Source organism: Lagenorhynchus albirostris, chromosome 4 (assembly GCF_949774975.1).
Source record: "Lagenorhynchus albirostris chromosome 4, mLagAlb1.1, whole genome shotgun sequence".
NCBI lineage: Eukaryota > Metazoa > Chordata > Mammalia > Artiodactyla > Delphinidae > Lagenorhynchus > Lagenorhynchus albirostris.
In genome coordinates, this window is record NC_083098.1 from 27,116,952 (window position 1) to 27,143,760 (window position 26,809).

General features: G+C 38.7%; 1 protein-coding gene and 1 non-coding gene across 2 annotated transcripts in view; one reads left to right on the forward strand and one right to left on the reverse strand.

Annotated features, from left to right (window-relative positions):
• The first annotated feature begins 710 nt into the window (after positions 1-710).
• The window catches only part of EDNRA (endothelin receptor type A), a 56,720-nt gene continuing 30,621 nt past the window's right edge, over positions 711-26,809 (forward strand). Inside the window, exon 1 of the mRNA XM_060147716.1 lies at positions 711-1,189. Coding sequence (XP_060003699.1) covers positions 770-1,189 — 420 coding nt within the window. The 5' untranslated portion in view covers positions 711-769. The remainder of the gene's footprint in view (positions 1,190-26,809) is intronic.
• LOC132520146 (U6 spliceosomal RNA) lies at positions 6,340-6,446 on the reverse strand. The gene has a single exon (XR_009540506.1). It is a non-coding gene; the product is annotated as a U6 spliceosomal RNA (small nuclear RNA).

Genomic DNA, 26,809 nt, shown 5'->3' on the forward strand with positions numbered 1-26,809 from the left:
ACTCCTGTCAGAAGATGTTGATTGTACACAGTAATCATCCAGGTTTTCAATAAAATAAATATTTGGTCTTTATCAACTATCTCACTTTTAAATGACTAAGATTGTTAATTGTATTGATGGTGTTAATCAGAGTTCTGTTTTTAAATGAACATTTCATAACACTTCAAATGGCTACCTGAGCTGCATGTTATTTTCATGTTCGTTATTTGCCATTGGCAAAACAGCACACATGTTGGAATACTGAATTGTTAATTACAGAATTTGGTGATTTTTGCCTTAATACTACATAACTTTCACTCAGCATATAATGTCTCTTCTCTTCTGTTAATAACTAAAATATTGTTATCTCAACTCGTGAAGGTTTTTTGTAATTCAGGCTATCAGCCTAGGTGTAATGTAACTTCTTCTCTACTACTCGAAGGAAAAACTGCCATGTCCTCATATTATAATCTAGATGTAAGTATAGCTATGGACAAAAGCGAGAGAGACAGAGACAGGATACAGAGATATAACTTGCCCTAGTAGAGCTTTGATCTTTGCTTCTTTTGTTCTTCCATGGGGTAACCTGACAGAGATATATCTTATCTAATTACCAGATACATCCTGCTTTTTAATTGAAGCAGTAATTATCATTGACTACAGTCTTATTGGCAGCTGGAATTTGTAACCAAAATTATTTTTTCTCTTGTCTCTTTTCAGGTAGGAAAAAAAAAAAAAAGAGGGTGTCAAAGCAAAAGAATAAGAGACCTTTCCTCAAATTTGCATCAAGATGGAAACCTTTTGCCTCAGGGTGTTGTTTGGGTTGGCGCTGGTTGGATGTGTCGTCAGTGATAATCCTGAGAGCTACAGCACAAATCTAAGCACCCGTGTGGACGATTTCACCACTTTTCGTGGGACAGAACTCAGCTTCATGGTTACCACACATAGACCCACGAATCTGGCCCTCCCCAACAATGGCTCAATGCACAACTATTGCCCACAGCAGACTAAGATTACTTCAGCTTTCAAATACATTAACACTGTGATATCGTGTACTATTTTCATCGTGGGAATGGTGGGGAATGCAACCCTGCTCAGGATCATTTACCAGAACAAGTGCATGAGGAATGGCCCCAACGCACTGATAGCCAGCCTTGCCCTCGGAGACCTTATCTATGTGGTCATTGATCTCCCTATCAATGTATTTAAGGTAGGAAGTAACCACAAATGCGTTTGCAGGTTGGAATATATGCTCTGATTCCACAGTTGAGAGAGGTGCTGCAGACTTTTCTGTCCTTTGGAATTTCAGTCTGTGTTTTTACTGAGAGCCATTTCTGCTCTCTTAAAACTGGGTGACATTTGAAATTTTTCTTGTTTGTTAAATGTGACACTGACTTTCTAACTTAATTGTTAACAAAATAGTATTTCAGGGATGACTCTTCAAAGTCGCGGTCTTGCATGAATGGGATTTTCATGCCAGCCGTGAGCTTGCTGGGTAGATGGGCAATCTGGGGAAGATCACTGGATTTTTCTGACATTCCATTTCCAGGGTAAGACCTGCTGAGCCCAAAAAGTACTTAAAATAAATTTATCTTCAGTTTCGTTTACCTTTTCAATGTGATGCTATTCGGAAGCCCGATATCCATAGTACGGCTTGAAATGAGAAGGGCTTATTTTATTTTGACTATCTGGATGATTGAAGGCAAAGGTCATGCTGGCTTCCGCAGTTAGGGCAACTTAGGGATAACGGGTGCACGAGATGGCAGGCCAGTCGGTGACCGCATTGAGCAGCATTACTAAGCATCAGTTTACTGTTGCCTCCCGCATTGCTTCCACTCACATTCAAGGAGCACCTACTGTGTGCCTGCTGCAGAGCTAGGCAACAAGGATCCAAAGACAATCAAAGTTAGAGCCTGAGTGGGAGAGGAAGAGAACTCACCCGCTGTTGGTGTGATCACCTTGCTCTAGGGACTAGTTAGTACCAAAACAACTAAAGCCAAGAGGAATCAGTTATTCCATATTTGGTCTAGTGGTTGTGTGGGGGAAATTGCTGCAAGAATTCAAGTGAGCTAAAATTCAAATGAAATTTCATCATCTGTGTCAGATGTTTTAGAATGTCTTTATTCCTAGCACAGGGAAAGCACTTTCCTCAGCCTTTAGTCTTTTGTCTTCTATGTATTATCTGTAGAAACAAAACTATTCTGAGCAAGAATATTCTGAACTATGACTTGAAATGGAAAGTTTGTCAGTTGAAGACATGATTAGTTTTAAGTGAAATAGTGGCATCTTGGTTTCAAGTAGATACACTCCAACTGTGGTGAAATGATACTAGCCTACCAGAAAAAGCAGTGGTCTAACCATAAAGATGAAAACAATGATGAAAATTTTGAACATTACAAGGAAAAATCATCTCAAAATTACTCCAATACACTGTTTGCAAAATTGGGGAAATTAGACAAAATTGGGGAAATTAAGGGACTTCCCTGGTGGTCCAGTGGTTAAGATTCCACCTTCCAATGCAGGCCAGTGGTGACCTCGGGGGGCATGAGTTCAGTCCCTGGTCGGTGAACTAAGATCCCACATGCCACGCAGTATGGCCAAAAATTTTTAAAAAAGAAAAAATTTTTAAATCACATACCATCTCTTTCCACAGAAGAGCATGAATACATGTGTTTTCTGTTTGAACTCAAAGCAGGATTTCAGAACCAAATTAGGAGGCAAAATTGAAAATATGTAAATAATTTTAAATATTTAGCATATGCTACAGAACTTTTTTTCTTTTAAAAAGGTTTTGATTTTCTCTTAGTGAAATATTACACATACTCAACACGACTTCCTCGGGACATCTCTCTTTAATAAGAGATTTGAAAATGTTGACTTGACTCACTCACAATCACGGTGCGGGGTATTAAACATTTTTTGTTCACACTTACACAACTAGTTAACCAACCCATTATGGCTCGGGAAAATAACATAACCATCTCTGATTAATAATTCCCGTTTGACCATGTGCAAAAGCAGCTTTTGACATAACCGTATCTGCTGAGAAGGAGCCTTGCTTATCTCTTTGAGGTGCTACCTGCTCTTCACGAGACTAAACTTCATTTCTATTCCGTAGCAACATTTTAAGTCAGATCATCTGAAATATCTCCAAATTCGGTGAAAATTCCAATAAAACTTTGTTTTACATTCATACAACAATGGAAAAAAACTGACACTTCCTTATTTGACCTTAAGATTTTTCCATCTTGGGAATCCAATACTTTATATACCTTATTGTAGTTCTCAACAATGTGGACAGTTTGATGTGTTTTTTCATAGCAGGAGTACATTTGTATAATTCCTGTTTTTCTAAAACTCATGTAGTGAGTCCTTTAACCAACATTAATTTTAGAAAGTAAACCTTTGGGGTTAAAGAAATAAATACTCTTTAGTCATTTCAATCTTCTTCCAGAGGAAAAGAGAAAAGCATTGGAGCGAACAGAAAAGCCTCACAATATTCGAGCGTTATTTCTATTTCCTCCTGGCAGTCCATTCCTCTAGGTTAGGAAACCATAAGATGTTACTGTTTCTCTGACTTCTGCCCAGGAGAGTCAAGAGAAATCCTGCTAAGCAATGTGTGCTCTAGGTCCTCATGCCTTTTCTCCACAGCTGCCTCCTGCTCTAAGAGTCTGATGCTTTGGAGTCTCATATATCAGACCTGTGGATTCCTCTGACCATGTCAAGCTACCTCTGCATTGCAGGGCAAAGTAGTAGCCATCCAGTCTCACTTTACCATTATGTTTAGGTACTGATGAAAAATGCACAGACTTGAAGAACATTCTATTAAAGGGATGCATGAAGCTTCTTTATCTCCCGTATTATTAGAATTAGGTTGAAAGAAGAATGGTTTAAAAGATCTGCTATGTTCGTCAAAGAAAGATAAGTTTTCAAATCGCACAGGTCGTTGTGTTTAACAATTCTATCAATTGCTTTTAGACTCAGTTTTAAGGTGTCTCCAGAGGGAGAACATTGCACTGAGCTAGGTTAGAGTCAGAGTGAGTGAAAGTAGTATGAAGATTGAATCTTGGGGCAAGTGAGACTTGCTGATTAGACTCTAGTAATATTACAAGAAAAAGGAGAGCACATGATAAAGTGTTCTTTCTATTCACATTTTATTATCTTTCTCTCACTTTGAAAGAGTTGTACTGAAACTGTTTCATATATTGATATGCTGTAAAACACAACTGAAAATCAATGCAGCAAGTATATCAGACGGCTAGGCTGTTTCTGTTCTGTCATTATCCCGTGCAGCTAGTGCTGGGTAGCTTTGGATCGTCTGTGGGCATGGAAGAGGGGTTCACTACACATCTGAATTTCCAAGTTTCCTAGTTGATCTCTATAGCTTCAGGACTTCTTCTGCCAGGCTGCACTGGACTTTGCTTGTACTTATCGAGTGCTGCTCTGCTCAGAAACCCCCAAGAGCTCCTGCTTCTTACTGGTTCCTAACACGCATGTGCAGCTCTTGTCCGAATGTCATCATTACCCCTAAGTAACATTCTCTGCCCTAAATGTCATTCTCAGAGAGGCTGGATATAGTTGCCAAATTGCTGCTGCTGAAGCATGTACAGATCCTAAATTAAAAAATGAATTAGATCTGGAGTTATATACATTTCATAGAGAAGAAATAACCCAGAAAGTGGAGAGAAATTCCTCTAGCCCTTGTTTACACTCGTGCACGTGCACACACACACACACATACATACACTACCTGGTGATAAAAATCGGACAGTCTGAGACAATAAAATGTAAAACAGAAGGGACCAAAAGATGCAAATAAATGCCAATTACCTTCTTGGTTTTCAAATGGCAATGTTAAAGAAACGGTATTATTTATCAAAGGATTACTCTAATTTGGAATTGTGCAAAAAACATATCATTAATTTCATGAGCAGACTGACAAAACCAGGAGAGAGGAAGGAAAAGGAGTTAGTAGACCCTTTCAAATGTTCACACTTATAACCTAAACTGATGATGGATTCAATTTGTCAAGAAATTACACTATCTGATACGCTGAATTTTCAAGGAATGCAAAAAGTTAGGCAAGTAGATTAATCTGTATATAAAATATTTACATTCATTACAATGGCAAAATAATTAAAGCACTGTATCTCTGTTTAGAATCCAAAAATGCCCCCCAATGACTAAATGCCAATATAGATTAGAAGTATAGAATTTAATAATCATATTCTTTAATGATTTATTTATGCCCTAGAGTGTCATCTATAGGGAGATGGGTTTTAATTTTGAATAGAGTGGAAACCCTAAAAGTGATGTTTGTGCATGGGTGGGCCAAAGTTTGGTGTCATGTGCTTTCAAGATAACTGTCACCCAGATGTGCACACGGATATGCCCATAAACCACTGCACCTTAGCCTCTTAAGTAGAAACAGAAGTGTGGAGAAATATATGTAGGAGAGAAGTAGAATGGAGAGGATGAGAATGATGGTCATGGGAAGAGAGAGGCAGTTGAGTCCAATGACTTGACATAGAAATGTTGGCACAGCAGGGAGGTGGAACCAGTGACGTCATAGATAATACTGTAGATGAATAATGTCTCCACTTAGTGTGTGGGGTAAAGCAGATCTCTGAGAACAAACGAAGCAGCCAGTGATACATCCAGTAATCAGCTGTTGACTATTTTAGTCCACTCTAAGCAACCACCTCTTCCTGAGGACAACAATGAAAAATAAACAAAATTTCTGTATGAAATTATCAGGAATATTTTGCAATGAAAAGCCAAGATTCCCAATATGTTGCTCTGGCAGAGGATCTGAGCAATGTGCAAACCAGAGACATTCACACAAAGCCAGTTTATCTCCATATTCACACAGCCTTTGACATCTTCTGCAACTGGGATCCATCCTGTTGGGGCAGCCATACAAAAGTTGTTTCTTGACACATCAAGAAACACATATATATGTTGTGATAAACACATATCACAACATATAAGTTGTATGCCTCAAACATAGTAGCTGTTCAGTTAATACTTTTTGATATGATTAAAATTAACTTCTTTTTTTAATTGAAGTAGAGTTGATTTACAATGTTGTGTTAGTTTCTGGTGTACAGCAAAGTGATTCATATATATATATATATATATTCTTTTTCATATTCTTTTCCATTATAGGTTATTACAGGATATTGAATATAGTTCCCTGTGCTATACAGTAGAACCTTGTTTATCTCATTCTATATATAATAGTTTGCATCTGCTAACCCCAAACTCCTGATGCATCTCTCCCCCACTCACCCTCCCCATTGGCAACCACAAGTCTGTTCTCTATGTCTGTGAGTCTGTTTCTGTTTCATAGATAAGTAAAAAATATGGGAACACTTCACAAATTTGCATGTCATCCTTGCCCAGGAGCCATGCTAATCTTCTCTGTATCATTCCAATTTTAGTATATGTGCTCCTGAAGGGAGCACTAAAATATACTTGTAATCAGATTTTTCTGAGACCTTCGAATTAAAATATTGATGGTGATGATGTTGATTTGTCAGAGGGATTCTTTGTTTACAGACAAGGCATAGGGTATTATCTGTGGTCTGCACATACTACTCCCCCAAGCTGATCCAGTTACACACCGTTGCATATGTGATAGATGTTTGCCTTTTACTCATCATCAAGCAAATAAAAACAGGCCTTTCTCAGGTATTCCAGTAATAGCGCTATAATCGTAAAAGTAGGTATAGAAACTGTATTCCCTGAATTTTAAGAGAGAAAATGTGTCCCTTCACCAAGCTCTCTGTCCCTTGAAGGTGCATTGCACTCCAGCTCATCGTGTCTTGTTAGATAGCTCTGACCCTGCCTCATCTCCAGGCACCTCCCTCTTCATGTTTTTCATCTACCCCTCTTCACTCCAGCTAACCAAGAGTACCAACATGATCCTTCTACCTTGAATATCTTCCCTCATGCCTTCTCTGGCTTATTCCACTTTATTCTTCAGATCTCAGCTGAAGCATCTCTTTGTCTGGCAAGTATCCCTAACATAGACTAGGTCAGTGCCTTTCTCATGTGCTCCCATGACACCCTCTAGTAACCCCCTAAGAGCATCTAACACACGCTCTGTTGTGCCTGCCAATTCGCTTGCCTGTCTGCCCCGCTAGACTGCAAGTCCCCTGAGGCACACTGCCATGATTCTCATTTATCATTGTATCTCCACATCCAGCACTGTGCCCAGCTTTCAAAATATTTGATGCATGAGCAAAATACTCGTTTTGCTCAAATACTCTATTTGCCTCTGTAAGAATGTGTTTCTCCCATGCAATTCCGGATCTAAAGGCAGACTTGCTTTTTGAATTCACTGAATCTCTACTTTTTTCCTGCAGACCAGGGATGTCTCAGGGTCCATAAATCTGTGAAAAATCTGTCAACCTAGAGTTGTTTTCCCCTTGTCCCTTTGTCTTTAGAAGTCAAGAGTTCTTGTTCTGTGGTTCCGGAATTATATTGTTTAATTTCCTCTCTCTCCGGTACATGTAACCAATTGAAGAGTCACTTTTCAAGATTTCTGTGCAATAGGCATTTTTTGAGCATAGCTGTAATTGTGGTTTTGATTGAAATATTAAACCTACAAGTGATTTGGAATATCAAAATGAACATTCATATCACAGAAGATTTTAGTTACTAATTTAGAGAACAGGAAACATGTTGATTTTCTAGCATGGCTAAAACACAAGCACACTGCAAAAGTTCATTATGCTAACCAGCTGACTTAAGGATACATGTACATATAAAATAACAGAGTGATACATTTATTACCCAACTTGCTGTTTGTTATAAGGAAGTTGCTGTCTGGAAAGGCTTCAGAACCCTCTCCAACTCTACCTCCCCTTCTGACTTTTCGTTTCCTGTGTCTGGGAACCTCATTGCTTTCTCTCATGGTCCTGTTAAGTAATTATTCTCATGTGAGGTTACTGGGCTAACCCTCAGCATTTGGTTCACAGCACAGTTATTCCCGTTTCAGGGATGGGGGATGGAAACCATCCGTAACTGCAAGATCGTTCCCATGGCTGAGGAGGGAGAGATGGATTCAGTCCCCTTCTCATTAGGAAGGTGTTGGGCTGTGTAAAGCATCGTGGTTGAAGATATTCCTCCATCAGACACTTCAGATCACAGAAGAGGTTGCTGTATAATAGTGATGCATAAATGTTTTACTTTTGAGAAAAGAATTTTCACATACACACTGTGTGTGTGTGTGTGTGTGTGTGTGTGTGTGTAATGTTGCAGTAATTCCAGCACTCTGTGCAGTAAAAGCAGATGTCCTGGCTATTTTATTCTGAAATATTTCTAGAGTGTCTTTATCTTTTGAGTTGCTAGCATGTGAGTGTTATTTTTTTATTATCACACAAAGTTTATACAGTTCGTGTAAAGCGTGTGTGAACTAAAATGAAAGAGGTATGAAGTTTACTGTCTCTGAAGTTGATTTGAAGACTAGAGTGGTTAGATAAGGAATGTTCTAAGAAATTCTGTCAAAATAAATTCGATATACAGCCAGAAATTCTACAACTGCTTTCTGGAGCTACCATATTCTCTTGAGAGCTAGAGTAACTGCTTTCTATAGCTACAGTTTTATTTTTAACTAGGTCTAGTTTTTCTTGGAAAAACTTTCCTTCATTATAAAGTTAATAGTTGAAATTAAACTCAATAATAGAACTGAACATATCATTCAATGTTAATATTTGATAGCCTTATTTTTAAATTTGAACATCAAAGATTTTACAAAACCACATGCTCTAAAATATTTATTTAAATTTGCAAGGTTTGAAATCCCCAGTGTTCCTGAACTCAAGAAGAAAAATCAAGTGTGCCCTCAGATTTAATACCATTTTTGTGGATGTGCAAATTTAGAGGTTACTTTGTATAATTTAAACTTCTCTAAAAGTTTCATCCACATTTTTTGCCATCACGACTTACTTGGAGACTAGGATAGATAACAGAATCTACTCAAATCATGCTTCTCATAACACTTATCTTAAACACAGGAGTCCTATTATTGGTCCGGCCAAAAAGTTCATTTTGGTTTTTCATAACATCTCACGGAAAAACCCAACTGAACTTTTGGGCCAACCCAATATTTTTTAGATCAAATTTTATACTAGAAATTAATGCGGATGGGCAACTGATTGGCTATGTAGTTACTCAGTTACATCAGGTCTCTCTTCTCTGAATGTTCTTCATTTATTCATTCATAAATATTTATTGAGCTCCTAGTATATACCAGTTACTGGGGAAATAGCAGTGAAGAAAAACAATCATCCTTGTCTTTGTGGAGTTTGCATTCTAGTAGAAGAACAAGACAACAGGCAAGTTAATAAGTAAATATATAGTATGTGAGATAACTGCTAAGGAGAAAAGTAAAATAGGGAAGAGAAATAAAAGAAGAGGAAGAGGGTATTCATCTTAGTGTGAGTGGCTGAAGAAGAGCTCAATACAAGGTGACGTTGAATAAAAACTAGAACTTAAAAGGAGCAAACCATGCCACTATCCAAAGTGAGAGCATCCAGCCAGAGGAAATGGCAAGTGCAAAGGCCCAGAGGCAGGAATGTGCCTGGAGGGTTAAAGGAGCAGCAAGGAAACCATGGTGGTTGAGTGGAAGGAAGAGAATAGTAACAGATGAGATCACAGGGATACTGGGATAGGGCAGGTGATAGGGAGAAGCAGATAACGTGGGGCCTAACAATAGGTGACCATATAATTTATTGTCCAAACCAAGATGCTTTGAGAGTGAAAGTAGACACTATCAATAATTGCATCTGGACAATAGGCATAAACCAAGACTCCTGGAAAAAATAGGAAGCGTGGTCACCCTGTGTATACACCTTTATAAAGCCTTTAGCCTTTTTCTCTGAGTGAGATAGGAAGCTTTTAGAAGGTTATGAGCAGGACTTCCCTGGTGGCGCAGTGGTTAAGAATCCACCTGCCAATGCAGGGGACACGGGTTCGAGCCCTGGTCTGGGAAGATCCTACATGCCGCGGAGCAGCTAAGCCTGTGTGCCACAACGACTGAGCCTGTGCTCTAGAGCCCGCAAGCCACAGCTACTGAGCGCACATGCCACAACTACTGAGCCCGCGTGCCTAGAGCCTGTGCTCTGCAACGAGGAGCTACCACAATGAGAAGCCCATGCGCTGGAATGAAGAGTAGCACCCGCTCGCCACAACTAGAGAAAGCCCATGCGCAGCAGTGAAGACCCAAAGCAGCCAAAAAGAAGTTAATTAATTTTTTTAAAAAAGGAAGGTTATGGGGAGATGAGTGACATGATTTGGTTTACATTTTAACAAAAACATGCTGGCTACTGTGCTGAGAAGCATTTCCTGAATCGATGCAGGAAAAATATGCAGTCTTAAAGTATGTTATGTATACCAATTTATAACATGACCTAAAGCCTAATTACTATTTACTCTGTACCAAGCTAACTCATTTGATCCTCACAGTAAACTTATCCTATATGACTGTTGCCTGAAAATGAATAAACTGAGGCATGGTGTTTAAGGAATACCCTCAAGGCTACACAGTTAGCGAGTTGCAGAGCCAGGATTTGGATCCAGTCTGATCCCAGAGGCCATGCTGTTAGCTAAGCTGCCACATTGCTTCTCTTCCATATGCCTCATAAGGCAAACTTGATAGTCATCCAGATATCCTCCCTAGTACAGAAATATATTTTCAAAGACTGTGTTCAAAAATAGTCATTCCCTTTTCTCTCCTGCATTAAACCCAATACTTCTTTAGTTGCTTATTTAAGACAGAAGTGACACACTATAAAGGAAGATGTGTATGAAACAGAGGTTGTTCTCCAGAATAGCATTTACGTTGTAAGTCTTGCAGATTGCATGGGAACATCTGTCAAACAGATTTTTGTATTCCATACTCATTGTCATGTTGGTGAGATCAATTGACGGAAGGGAGCCAGAAAATAAAATTTTTTAAAAATGAAAAGAAATGTTAAGTTCTTTGATGGACTGATTGCCTAGACATATACATCTGCTTATCTTCCCAGAGGAACACTTTTTGCCAAACTGGTGTCTCATCCAGTTATCATTGGAAAGGCTAGGCAATTTGTGGCATGAGACAGAAAAGTGAGTGTCTATGGCTATCCCAAGGTTTCAGTTGGCGTAAAAACACCTGGTTTTATTGATAAAACTAAATGTTGCATTTCTAGATCTTCCTCCTTAGGAGTTGACCAGATGCATAGGAATTAAAAGGGTAATGTGAAAGCATAATGGTTGACATTTGGGAATATGTCTCAAATGATATTTAAAAAGAAGCAAGAAATAAAATACCTAGGAATAAACTTAACCAAGGAGGTGAAAGACCTATACTCTGAAAACTATAGAACACTGATAAAGGAAACTTAAGATTGTACAAAGAAAGGGAAAGATACCCCATGCTCTTGGATTGGAAGAATTAATATTGTTAAAATGGCCATACTACCCAAAGTGATCTACAGATTTAATGTAATCCCTATCTAAATACTCATGACATTTCTCACAAAAGTAGGACAAGTAATTCTAAAATTTATATGGAACCACAAAAGGCCCTGAATTGCCAAAAATATCTTGAGAAAAAAGAGCAAAGCTGGAGGTATCACCCTCCCTGACTGCAGATTGTATACTACTGTACAAAGCTACAGTAATCAAAACAGTATGGTACTGGCACAAAAACAGACATACAGATCAATGGAACAGGATAGAGAGCCCAGAAATAAACCCACACACGTATTCAGTCAATTAATCTTTGACAAAGGAGGAGGCAAGAGTATAAAGTGGGAAAAAGACAGTCTCTTCAATAAGTGGTGCTGAGAAAACTGGGCAGCTATTAATACACGTAAAACAATGAAATTAGGACATTTCCTCACACCATATACAAAAATAAACTCAAAATGGATTAAAGACCTAAATGTAAGACCTGAAACCATAAAATTCCTAGAAGAGAACATAGAATATGCTTTGACATAAATCATAGCAATATGTTTATGGATTTATCTCCTAAGGCAAAAGAAATAAAAGCAAAAATAAATAAATGAGATCAAGTAAACTTAAAAGCTTTTGCGCAGCAAAGGAAACTATCAGCAAAATGAAAAGACAACCTATGAAATGGGACAAAATAGTTGCAAATGATATGACTAACAAGGGGTTAATATTCAAAATATATAAACAGTTTGTACAACTCAATATCAAAAAAATAAACAATCCAGTCAAAAAATGGGCCACAGACCTGAATAGACATTTTTCTGAAGACAGCATACATATGTTAACAGGTACATGAAAAGATATTCAGCTTTGCTAATTATTAGAGAAATGCAAATCAGAACAACAATGAGATCACCTCACACCTGTCAGAATGGCCATCATCAAAAAGTCTACACATAACAAACACTGGCAAGGATGTGGAGGAAAGGGAACACTTGTGCACTGTTGGTGGGAATGTAAATTGGTGCAGCCACTATGGAAAACAGTATAGAGGTCCCTCAAAAAACTAAAACTAGAACTACCGTATGATCCATCCCTGGGTTTATATCTGGAAAAAATGAAAATACTAATTTGAAAAGATACATGCAACCCCAATGTTCATAGCAGCACTATTTACAATAGCCAAGGTATGGAAGCAGATAAATGGATAAAAAAGATGTTGTAGGGCTTCCCTGGTGATGCAGTGGTTGGGAATCTGCCTGCCAATGCGGGGGCCACGGGTTGAGGCCCTGGTCCAGGAGGATCCCACATGCTGCAGAGCAGCTGGGCCCGTGTGCCACAGCTGCCGAGCCTGCGCTCTAGAGCCCGCAAGCCTGGAGCCTGTGCTCCGCAACGAGAGAGGCCACTGCAGTGGGGGTCCCACACGCCACAACCAAGGGTGGCCCTCGCCGCGGCTGGGGAGGGCCCGCGCGCGGCAGTGGCGACCCAATGCAGCCAAAAATAAATAAATAAATATAAATTTAAAAAAAAAAGATGTTGTTTATATATACAATGGATTATTACTCAGCAATAAACAAAGAATGAGATTCTGCCATTTGTGGCAACATGGATGGACCTAGAGAATATTATGCTTTGTGAAGTAAGTCAGACAGAGAAAGGCAAATACTGTATGATATCACTTATTTGTGGAATCTAAAATATAAAACAAATGAATGTATATAACAAAACAGAAACAGGCTCACAGATATAGAAAACAAACTAGTGGTCACCAGTGGTTTGGGGGGGAGATAGGGGCATTGGATTAAGAGAGACAAACTACTATGTATAAAATAGATAAGCATATAGTGTATAGCACAGGGAATTATAGCCATTATTTTGTAATAACTTTTAATGGAGTATAATCTATAAAAATACTGAATCACTATGCTGTACACCTTAAACCAATGTAATATTGTAAATTAACTATACTTTAATAAAATAAAATAAGCTAGAAATCCTCAATTTAAAAAAAAATTACAATGAAGTTTAATGAAATTGTTTCATTAAATCTGAAGCTATTTGAATAAGGAACTTTATTAACATCGCTATTTTTTCTTTTTTGGCCATGCCACACGGCATGTGGGATCTTCGTTCCCCAACCAGGGGTTGAACCCGTGCCCCCTGCATTGGAAGCGTGGAGTCTTAACCACTGGACCACCAGGGAAGTCCCTAATATCCCTAATTTTAAAAGCAAACTATATTGAGCATGTTCAAAATATCCAAAATCATTCCTTTCAAAATATAAAAGGTAATGGGCATACATCTCTTTGCCAAATATTGAATAGCATACTATGCCCCATCCCACATGAGTTTTATGTCAGATAAAGCAATTCTGTAGAATGTGTATTTTTAAAAATCTGGCCACTGTGAACTTTTAGTTTAGTTTCACAAAACAAAAATGTTTAGAATACTCCAGCATTTCTCTTTCAAAATGATGTCATGTATGTCACAAATGCTGTGTTTCTCTGCCTATTTCCTCTGTTTCCACAAATTTGATGTTCTTATAGAAGGTAAATCTATGAAAATTTAGGGTAGTGTTACATCATTTAAGTGCCATAATACTTTGTAAACATTTTCGACATTTTATTGAGATGTAATATACATGCAAAAAAAATGTACATTAAGTGTCAGCTCTATGAATTTTCACCAAATTAACACATCTGTGTATCCAGCATCAGGAATCAGAACATTACCTGCACCCAGAAGTCCCTCGGTCACTAATTACCCAAACTCCCAAGGCAGCCACTTTCCTGACTTCTAACAGCATGAATTTGTTTGCCTACTTTTGTGTTTTATGTAAATGGAACCATATGACGTATGATCTTTTCTGTCTGGCTTCCTTTGATCAGCACTATGTTTGTGAGAGTAACCCATGCTGTTGAGTTTAGTTGTAGCTTATGCATTCTCATTATTGTATAGCACTTCACTGTCTGAAAATGCCACAATGTGTTTATTCATTCTACTTAGGTAGGCATTTAAATAGTTTCCAATTTTGAGCTCATATGAATAGTGTATCTATGGACCTTCTCACATGCATCTTTTTGTGTGCATATAGATTGCCGAAAAAATAAATATATACAGATATATAAAACTTAACATGTATATATAAATATATATAACACTTAAATATCAACATATATACCTATATACTAAATAAATGCTTTTAATATAAATCTTGATCATGAATACTTAAATATCAACATATATATTTATATACTAAATATATGCTTTTAACATAAATCTTTATCATAATCCTTTTATATTTTGAACAGTAATTTTGGAGAACCACCAGGGCATGGTACAGTACTGGGAACTAGGCAGAATTTCCTAGACAGAATTCTTTTCTAAAAGGTCTAAAGGCTTGCGTGGCATATGTCTGAACTTTGTTCATTATAATTCTTCTTGGTCTTTCAAGCAGATCTATTATCTGCCTTCATATTGGATAATCCCCAAATCAACTCACACATTTACTAAGTGTCTATAGAAAACACAAAGAAATCTAGGACAGCTGTGCCTCTGAGTGGCTTGCATTCTGTGTGAGGATACATATATTCCATCAAGTTAGCCTGAATGCCAGGTGAATGTTATAGTCCAGTGTTCTGTTGAAATTTTTGAGACCATTGAACACAATTTTACTGAAAAAAATAACATTTTGAATGTAAAACACCTATTAACATTTTCTTTAAAAACAGAAAAACTGTCATCTCTCCTTCTCCTAAAGTAATATATACAGCTAAACCAAAATTAATCCAATTAATCTCAAGAGACACAGAAATAAAATTAGGTTTCAGCATTTTCCATTACTGCTGCAGTAAATGGCCATTTATTTTAAAACTTTAAAACACCCCACGAAACACAGATTAAAAAGCACTGATTTCAGACAGTAAATGTTCTGAGAGTTTAAGTTGGATTGATGAAATTTTCCAGACAATCTCTCTGAGGTTATTTTTGTTAAATGACATATTTTGGGATGCCAGTTGCTAGGTAAAACTTGGAGGTTTAGTTGTAATCTGGTTACCACATTATTGTAAGACAAAATGGTAAGGGAGGGTTGTTATAGGAATTTACCAAATTGTAGCATATGAAGACAGATCTAAAAGAAAATCCTTCCTAACATCAACACCAAAATTTGCATTTCAACATCACATAAAAGAGATTTTATGTATCAAAACCACTGAGTAGATTTTAAATGGAATTCGATGGCGGTCTTACAAGGCCCTGAATACATACTGCCAAGAAGTTATTCAGAACTTTGTGAAATGTGTGAACACTGGGCTTTGCAGTCTTACGATTGTGCCTTTAAACTTACAGGATTTGTTGAAATTTTTCCTGCTTTTTGTTCTGAGGAAATAGTTACCTTCACAATAATATTTTTATTGGTTTCATGGAGTGACCTTAAAATGCCTCCAGCTCCTGGGTTACCGTAAAGGAGGGGAAGTAAATCCAGGGGGAAGTTTGCACATTAAGGTAATATTCCAGGGCCTAATTTGCAAGCACTGAGTACTCACCACTTCGGCTTGATCCTGTCTGATTCTCTGACCCAGGGGTGGGCAAACTACAGCCATGAGCCAAATCTGGCCCAAAGCCTATTTTTATAAATGAAGTTCTATTGGAACACAGCCATACCCATTGCTTACATAAATGGTTTCGACAGATACCAGATGGTCTGCAAAGCCCAGAATATTTACTATCTGGCCATTTACAGAAAAAGTTTATCCACCCCTGCGGCATCTCACCCGCTGCCCTGGCCCTGCTTTTACTTTTTTTTTAAGTTTATTATTTATTTATTTTTGGCTGCCTTGGGTCTTTGTTGCTGTGCTCGGGCTTTCTCTAGTTGCGGCGAGCGGGGGCTACTCTTCGTTGCGGTGCGCGGGCTTCTCATTACGGTGGCTTCAGATTGGGAGAAAATATTTGCAATCAACATGTCTAACCAAAGGAGTAGTTTCTAGAACATATTAAAAACTCTCAAAATTCAACAGCAAAAAACCAAACAATCCAGGCAGAAAATGGGCAAAAAAAACATGAACAGAAAATTTTCTGAAGAGGATATAAAGCTGGTCGATAAACACATGAAAAGATGTTCATCATTATTAGCCACTAGCGAAATGCAGAACTGAAACCTTGGTGAGATATCACTACACACCTATCAGAATGGATAAAATTTAAAAATAGTGACAACACTTAATACTGGCAAGGATGAGAAGAAACTGAATCATTCATACATCACTGATGAGACTGAGAAATTGTAGAAGCACTCTAGAAAAGACCTTGCAAGTTTATTATAAAACTAAACATGCAATTACCATAAGACCCAGCGATTGCAATCTTGGGCATTTATGCCAAAGAAATGAAAATTATGTTCATGCAAAAACCTGTTCAGGCATGTTCATAGTAGCTTTATTTGTAATAGCCTGAACCTGGAAGCAACCCAGATGTTCTTCAGTGGGTGAGTGGTTAAATAAACTATGGTACATCCATTCCATAGAGTACTACTCAGTGATAAAAAGGAACAAGCTGTTGATACACACAACAACTTGGATGAATCTCAAGGGAATCATGGTGAGTGGAAAAAAATAAAGCCTATCTCAACAGATTACATACTATAATTCCATTTATATAACATCCTTGAACTGACAGAGTTATTGAGATGGAGGACAGATTAATGGTTGCCAGGGGCTAGGGAGTTCAAGGGAGAGGGGAAGGGAGTGTGGTTATAAGAGGTCATTATAAGGGGTCCTTGTGGTGATGGACCTATTCCATGTCTTGCCTGGAGGTCGATACACAAACCTACACATGTGATAAAACTGCATAAATACAAATAAATCAATGAGTAACACGGGAGAAATCTGAATAATATCACTGGATCATATCAATGTCAAAAAAATGGTTGTACCAATTTACATTCCCACCAGCATTATATGAGGCTTCCAATTTCTCCACATCCTCACCAGCTTATTATTGTCAGTCTTTTTTATTATAGCTATTCTAATGATGTGTAGCGGTAGCTCATTGTGGCTTTAATGTACTTTTCCCTTAATGATGAATGATACTGAGCATTTTTCATTTTCATGTACTTAGCTATTTGTATTTCTACTTTGGTGAAATGTCTATTTAAATCTTTTACTCTTTTTAATTATGTTATTTCTCTTTATATTTTTTAATTGTAGGAGTTCTTTACATATTCTGGACGGAAATCCTTCATCAGATATATGATTTGCAAATATTTTTCCCACTCCGTAGCTTTTCTTTTCATTTTCTAAATGCTGTCTTTTGAAGAGCAAAATTTTAAAATTTTGATGAAATCCAATTTATCAAATTTTTTTCTTTTATGGACATGTTTCTGTGTCATATCTATGAAATCTTTACCTAAGCCAAAATCACAAAAAATTCTCTTATGTTTTTTTAACAGTTTTATAATTTTAGCCATTACATTTAGATCTATGATCACAATTAATTTTTGTGTAGTATATGAGGTAAACTTCTAAGTTCACTTTTTTGCATACACATATCCAATTGTCCCAACACCATTTACTGAAAAGACTATCGTCTCCTCAAAGAACTGCCTTGGCACCTTTGTTAAAACTTAATTGATGATAAATGTAAGGGTTTATTTCTGTCTTTTCTTTTCTAGTCCAATGACTTATGTGTCTATTGTTATGTCAATACCATCCTGCCTTGATTACTGTAGTTTATAGTAAGTTTTTAAACAGGTACTGTAAGTCCTACTTTGTTGGATTTTTTTTTTCAAAAAATTTTTGGCTATTCTGGGTCCTTTACATTTCTATATAAATTTTAAGATCAACTTGCTAATTTCCTTGAATTTACCTAGGAATTGTATTGACTCTTTGGATGAACTTAGAGAAAATTGCCATCTTAACAATGCTCATCCTTCCAATGCAAAAACATTTATTTAGGTCTTTGATTTCTCCAGTATTTGGTAGCTTTCAGCAAACATGTCTTATACTTCTTTAGTTAAATTTATTCCTAAGTATTTTATTCTTTTTTTGATGCTATTTTGAATGGAATTGTCTCAATTTCATTTTTCATTTCTAGTATATACAAATGCAACCAATGTTTGTATATTGCTGTGGTAGCCTATGACCTTGCTGAAGTCCTCACCATTATACTTGCAGCATCAACTTTTTTCCACAGCTAGTGTGTGATGGTGAAGAATGCAATGACTCTTAGAACAGTTTGCACCAATAATGCAAATGTCAACCAGTAGAAAAGGCAGTCATCTCAGCGTTATCTTGACCTTGCAGGTCCTATGAAAGGTTCTCCTGAACTGTGAAAAGGGATCTCCAGGGGTCCTCAGGCAACACTTAGAGAACCACTGATCTAGATGGTCCCTAAGCACCTGTCCAAAGTCTAAAATGCTGTAATTTTTCATATCTAAGATAAATGTTGTTTACCAAACTTGTCTTAATAACATTTGCTTAAGTCACTGATTTTCATGGCAGTCAATATTCCTTAGACAATTGCTGCATGTAAAACAATGTACCAAGTGTTCTGAGAGAGATGAAAAGGAAGTAGAACATTGGCCCTAATCTCAAGGAAATGGTACAAGTCTCTCTCAGTACTCAAGTGTCTAGGAAAGGAAGCCCAGCTAATTAGTAGGCTAATTACATTAGACCCCAAATTCGTATGTTTTCTGTTCTAGGTAGCACTAAAAATAAACAAAATACTTATAATGGAGATACAGTATGTGTCGAATATCAAGACTGAGAAGTAAAACTAGGTTAAAATCTGTTATTCTTGACTTATACAATTTAATGTTATCTCATTTCCAAATGACTGGAAATAAGACAAAGTAGGATCAAACTCATTTTCAAATCTTTTAATTCTTAATTTTACACTATGATTTATAACAGACCCTTGACTGGAAGCTTAAAATAGCCACTTACCTACTGTTTTCTCCTGCATTTTACTTATAGTCCGGGTTTACAGTATGGTGCTTATAGCTCACTGGGCAAATTTTCCGTATATTTTAGCTTCTCCCTGGAGAGGAATAAAATACTGTTCATACATTCGAGGTAAATAAATAGTACCAAGACTTCACCTATGAGATTCCACAGGTACTGACATCCTTCATCCTATTGGGTAGAAAAAAGAAAGGCAAAAAGGACTAAAATACTCATAGTTGGGAAGAATAAAAGAGAAATTGGGAAGACAAAATTATTCATATAAAATGAAGGGAGGGATTGAGGTTAAGCGAGTTTAGGGATAAATGGAGTTGATAATAGTTTCAGTGAAACCAGCTGCAGACTGGAGTTCTGATATGAAAAAAAAAATCGTGCAATTTAAGAGCTGGCAGAGAATTTAGAGATAAGAAATGTTGGGCCAGAACGAGATTATATGGCAGAGGAGGAAGGCAAAGCCCAAAGATTTCTGATAGGGCTAGAGCTGGAAGCCAGAATTTCTAACTTCCCTGCAGTATATTACATCCTTCCCTCTTCTGAAACTTTAGTGGGTGAACTGTTTACATGCATGTCATTCTTATGTGAAGCATCGTTACATGACTGGTAACTCAGCCGTCTTGAGCAGGTCTTCCTAATTCACTTTATACCTCAGCTATTGCAAATTGTCTTATTTCCTAATGAATTTGTTATTAAATATTCAAAATCGCCTCAACCTTATTTACTGTAACACATCAGCTTCAGCATCAATAGTGTTCTTTTTTCCCCAAAAGACACATATGGTATCATTTTCTTCATGCCGCATACCGTATCTTAGTTGGGTCATCGTTTCCATCAACACAGGATAATTGTGACCACATGACATACTTTAAAATGAAGAACTAACCTCAGTTCTTAAGATTTCACACATTACATCATTAAATAGGCAGCATGCTTTCAAATATGCCATTGGCTTTTGCTTTTTTCTACTTATTACCACCTTCCTGATAAGTTCTTTGGGGCTACTACCTAAATCTACATGTGGAAATCATTACCAGTTTGTTTTTTGTTTTGTTTTGTTCTGCTTTGTTTTCGCCTGCATGTTTCTTTTAAATAAGCACTAGCATGTACTACCATAGAGAGTGCTGATTAAAATAAACAGTAACATTTTTTCAATAGGTTTTGGGTCTTATTGTGTGTCCAGGTCAGAGCACTTATTTTCTATAATTAACTGTCTTTTCTCCATCCAGGAAAAGCCGGGTTCATTCTTTCCAGTGTAACTCTTCTCTCCATTATGAATTAAATCCTAAAATACTGACACACACATTTGGCACTAACCTATACAATTTTGATACTGAGTGCTTCTAAATTTTGTTTTTGAAAAACATTTAATTCTTCTCCATCCAATGATCCTTTGGTTTTAGGCATACCAAAAAAGTAGAAGTCATAAATCCCTTGATTCTAGATTGGCATCCTTACAGCAGCTTTATCAGAGACATTTCTTTTCATTCCCAGCCTTCAGGTGACTGAGATTCTTGGGGATAATAAGCCCATATCTTGGGTGAACCATCTTTCCTCTAATGAAATAACCTTCCTGGGTTTGGAACTTGGTTTTAGAAAGTATTTTTTCGGGACTTCCCTGGTGGTGCAGAGGTTAAGAATCTGCCTGCCAATGCAGGGAACACGGATTCGAGCCCTGGTCCGGGAAGATCCCACATGCCGCGGAGCAACTAAGCCCGTGCGCCACAACTACTGAGCCTGTGCTCTAGAGCCGGCGAGCCACAGCTACTGAGCCCGCTTGCCTAGAGCCCGTGCTCCGCAACAAGAGAAGCCACTGCAATGAGAAGCTTGTGCACCACAACAAAGAGTAGCCCCCGCTCGCCACAACTAAAGAAAGCCCATGCACAGCAACAAAGACCCAACACAGCCAAAAATAAATAATAAATAAATTTTTAAAAAATTAAAAGTATTTTTTCCTCTTTTTTTTTCTCTCCTTCACCTGGTTGTTATTAACATCTATGTATTTCAGATTCTAAAAAGTTAAGACCTCAGCCAACACCAAAACACTGAATATTCAATGGTGAAATAGATGAATAGTGGGTAGTAGCAACAACCTCAAGTTTTCTAATCTAAGTGCAGAGTAGCTGGAGCAGTTCCTCAAAACCCATCTCTTAGAGGAACTAACATTCACAGCCTGCGATGGGTCAGGCCCTGTTCTAAGGGCTTTGCCTGGATTAATTCATTTCACACTCCCGTCAACCATATGGCATAATTTTCATCTCCAGTTTTCATTGAGGCACAGTTCACTTGCGTAAGTCATGTAGGGTACAAGGCTGCCGGGTTCCGGAGCCTTCTTTGGCTGAGTTCCCACAGAATGTTGCTTGCAGCTCCTTGAGGGACCGTCACACCTGCTCATCTTCTGGGTAGTCATTTCCTTGTGAATGGGGCCCTTTGTACCTGTGGGGTCTGCCACCCCCCTGTACCTGGTAACCTGGATGACCGTCCTTCACAATCTCACTGGAAAAAACAGACAGAAAGTAGAGACTGATAACCACAGGCCGTGCAAATAGCTCACACTTCCAGATACTTACTTCTGCTAACTGCTTTCTATGGATTGTCTCTTCTGTCACGCACAGTAACCCTGTGAGGTAGCTGCCATCACCATTTCCATTTTCTAGAGGAGGAAACTGAGAAGCAGCGAGGTTAACCAACATGCCAAGGTCACACGGTGTGAAACATAGCAGAGCTGGGATTCAGTCCAACCCAGGAAGTCGAGCTTCAGGGCCCACGCTCTTTACTACATCAAGCCACTTGCTTTCATTAAAAGGAGTGCTTCTCCATCCCCCCAGGTCACGGAGGGCACCCAGAGTCGAGAACATCTGTGGAGTGTCTGCTCTGCTCTAAGGACGTCATGCTTTCCAAATTCTTGGGCTGGTCGGGAGGCAGGAGGAACCTGTCAAAGGAAGAAGTGTATGGCTTGGGTGGAAGCCACGGGTTTTGTTCTATTTATTTGATTTGATTTCTGTGAAAACTCTGCTTCAATCCGGAAGCAATTAAAGCATAAGGGAAAGGCAAAATTCATTCTCAGTCACGCAAAGTGATTTATTTTATTGTAACCAATTTGAGATTTGCAACAGCCAGAAAACATGTTCTCGTGGAAGGCCTGTCCTGGGCACCGCAGGCTTTATTACCATCCCAGTCTGTACTGTTGGGAGATGTAGAACATCTTTACTGGTGATTCGACTATGTACCAACTTCTACATCCCAGCCCCTGCCCCAGAAAGAAAGAAAACCTCAGAACCCCACTTTCTGAAGACTGGTACCTGGTCCATCATGTCCAGCTTCAAGTGACCCAACAATAATCCACGTTGGGGGGAAGAGAACATTTTATTTACTTTGAGGGTTCCAGCTATTACAGACTATGTTCATAAATCCCTTATTCCTTCCTGAGATGGGTGGGGTGGGATGAAGGGAAGGAGAAGAAGCCCTCATCCTCACCGGATGGGCTAGAAAGAAAATTAGCACAAAGAAAAATGCACCGCTGGTTCTACTTATCGCATTATGAAGATGCCATGACAATAACAAAGATAATATCCAAGTAATGGCATTAGCATCTGGAATGGATAAAAAGAGGGGGTAAATTCATTTATATTATCCTTTTCTTCATGGTCATGAATAATTGGTACATTTCAGTTTATAATTACAAACTATAGCAGTTCAAAATAACTAACGTCTGTGCAGTGTACACTCAGCTTGTGGATTCTCTCATAAGCATCGTCCCATTTGAGCCTCCCAGCTGGTCATCATACCATTGTGGCAGGTATGAGAGCCACCCCATTTAACAAATACAGGAATGAGACATAACAATGGGTAAGTGGCTTACCCAAGGTCACTGTCGCTAACAGATAAATCTTGTATTGGAACCTAAGTCTTACGAAATGACAATCTAAGTTGATTTTAAGGAAAGAACAGCCTTATTTCATAATGCCAAGCTGGTGAGGCCTGGGACGTGAGGCCTGGGACATGAGAGTCATGCACACCAGTTAGGGCACCTGCCTTTCGATACTGATGGCTTTAGGCACTATCGGCATGAGAGGCATGCAGACTACGCGGCCCCAAGCCATTATGATTTTTTAGTCATGTCTATATTATATTCTATTTTCTGCTCATCCTGCACTAGCTGGCTGTCAACTCGCCATCATTTTTTTACTGATCATGGCATCTCTAGAGCAGAGGTTCTCAAAGCAGAGGTTGGTGGACTAGCAGCATCCGCATCACCTGGGAACTCATTAGAAGTGCAAAGCCACGGGCTTCCCTGGTGGCGCAGTGGTTAAGACTCTGCCTGCAGAGGCAGGGGACACGGGTTCAAGCCCTGGTCCGGGAAGATCCCACGTGCCGCGGAGCCACTAAGCCCGTGTGACACAACTACTGGGCCTGCCCTCTAGAACCCACGAGACACAACTGCTGAGCCCGCGAGCCACAACTACTGAAGCCCGCGTGCCTAGAGCCAGTGCTCCGCAACAAGAGAAGACACCGCGATGAGAAGCCCACTCACTGCAAAGAAGAGTAGCCGCCGCGTGTAGCAGTGAAGACCCAACACAGTCAAAGAAAAAAAAAAACAAGTGCAAAGTCTCAGGCCCCACCTCAGACCTACTGAATCAGGAACTCGGTGGGGCGGGGGGCGCGGAGCAGTGTGGTTTAATAGGTCCTCCAGATGATGCTGAACCTGCTGAAGCTTGAAAACAAGTGTGCTAAAGCAGTGATTCTCAACCTTGGCTGTACACTGGAATCACCTGGAAGCTTTAAAAACTTCCGGGCTTGTGTCCCAACTCCAGACATCCTGATTTAATTGGCCTAGGACAGGTTTTTTGTTGTTGTTGTTTTGGGGGTTTTTTTGCGGTACGCGGGCATCTGACTGCTGTGGCCTTTCCCATTGCGGAGCACAGGCTCCAGACGCGCAGGCTCAGCGGCCATGGCTCACGGGCCCAGCCGCTCTGCGGCATGTGGGATCTTCCCAGACCAGGGCCCGAACCCATGTCCCCTGCATCGGCAGGCGGACTCTCAACCACTGCGCCACCAGGGAAGCCCTGGGCATTGGTATTTTTAAAAGCTCCCTCAATCATTCTAATGTACAGCCAAGGTTGAGAACCATTACTCAGGCGGGTTCGTATTAATGAGTAGCTTTGGATGTGCAATGCACAAATAACAGAACCATTTAAAAAGAACAATAAAAATGGGTGTAAAGTAAAAACAAATCAACCTGCGGGGAAGACTCAGACCGTTCACCCGTAAGTCAAGGACATGAACTTCAGGGCATACATTTCACAGCAACCATTTGGCGCCTTACCTTTTTGCTTACTTTCTGGTTGTCAGGTATGTTCCAGAAAGCTGACATAAGCAGGTACGTTGTACATACCATCAATAAAAGATCACAACTAAGTAGAAATTGCTTTATACCAAATATAGTAGTGGCCAGACATCCTGCTTTTGGATCTAGTCATTCTAAAAACAGGGTGCCTATTGGTGGATCATGTGGTACAAGTCCTTAGGTAAATCTGTTTCGACAGGTTAAAAAATGCAGCCTATCAATTTTATGTTGATTTTTCCACAATCCGAATCAGCCACACAAATACAGAATTTCTCCATTAATTTGTGCCATTTAGTAGTGCTTTCATTTTCAGGTGGAGATCAGGACTTTAATTACGTTTCAGCTGCAGAAAAGTCCCCTCAGAAAAGTCCTAAAGCAAAATCCATGCTCAGCAGATGACCCTCTGCTGCCTAGGTTGCCCTGGGCTGTTCCTCTGTGGTCCACTTGAGAACCCGATTGGACCATAGGACGGGCGTCATCTTCAGGTGCCTGCTCTGTGGCTCTTATCAAGCTGGACGGTCTCAGCACAAAGGGAGGGCTCTCCAAGCAAAGTGTTTGGCAGCCCCTCTTTACCATGGACTTTTCAACAGAACTGTATTCTCCCACCTCCTCCAACAGCTAGTTGAACGGTGCATTGTTTGTTTCAACATAAAGAGTGGAAATACCACTTTCAGATACTTTTAAATGACTTTTAAATAGAAAGTAAATTATAAGATGAATGTGTTTTCTGTGGAAAATTGGTGCTATCAAATTTCAAAATGTGAAAATATTTCCCTGAATTAGTGAGTTGAAATCATTAATTTGTTCAACACCTACTACATACGAGGTACTGTGTGATGCCCTTGGCAGTTATAAATATGAGGGTTACATAAAAGCACAGATCCTCTCATGGCAAAAATAAGCTATGACTGCTCCAAGGTGCCAGATTTACGCTTGAACCAATCCGACTTGTTAGTTTGTCAGAATGGTTTGGGTTTTCTTTCATTGAATTGATATTAGCTTGTTAACAATAATGAAATCAACTACTTCTTTTACCATGGTCTCTTTATGCTAAGCAGTTCTTTATCTTTTCCTATCCTAGTCTAAGTGGTTTTCCTCAACGTGCTTTTAAAAAATCAAAACATTTTAATTAGGCAATAGAACTGCTTCCCAGAAGTCTGCTCTAGGAAACAAAATCATAAAAGACTGCTGGAAGGTATTATTTCCATAATGTTCTGACTTTAAAAAAACAACAACAGGATTTATGTACATAGGGAGTTTTCCGGAAGAAAACACAATTTATAATTAACAGTGGTTGCCTTTGGGCAGGGAATTAAGGGGTCTTGAATAGAAGGGAGACTTAACTTTTCATTATACAAGTTTTTATACAGCTTAACTTTTACCATTTTAAATATTGTATTTTCCATTTTAAACGCTAGTAAATAACTGAAAGGATACATTTCCCATAGTCCTTCATAAGCTCCAAAATGCCTCTTCTAAATAAGAGAAAAATAGGTGAGCTATACTCTATGTCTCTTTGATGTCTTCCTTTTGTATATGTTTTCTTGCTAAGACAGAGTGGGCTGAAAGGAGTCTTTGAATCTAAGATTACTCCAATATTGGTTCCATTAAAGAGGTTAACAAGCAGGTCCTACTTGAGATTGGGTGGTTAAGCAGGGCCTCTTTGAGGAAGCCAGCTTTAACCAGAAAGAGAAGTTGCCTGCAGGTAGGACCCTAATTTCCTGCTGGCAGCATGCGAACAGTTACTATCCATATATCCCTTGAGAATGAAGTGGATATACGTCAGGGATGTCTACACTGTGATTGTACCTAAAATTTTTTTCCAATGATTTCTTTCATTCTCCTTTGTCAGTAATTCCCAAGAAGAATCAATGCTGGCAAAGAAAAAAAAAAAAAAGAACAACAAAAATAACCAAACACCTATTTGTGTCAAAGAAGGACAATTCTGTGATCTATTTGGTGCTCACCAACTCCATGATATCTTTCTCTTGGGTGCTTCCTTTATACCTAATTCTAATTAAAAGTTTAAGCAAGCATGAAAAAAAAAATATTTCAATTGAGATTGGAAAGGCCTGAAACA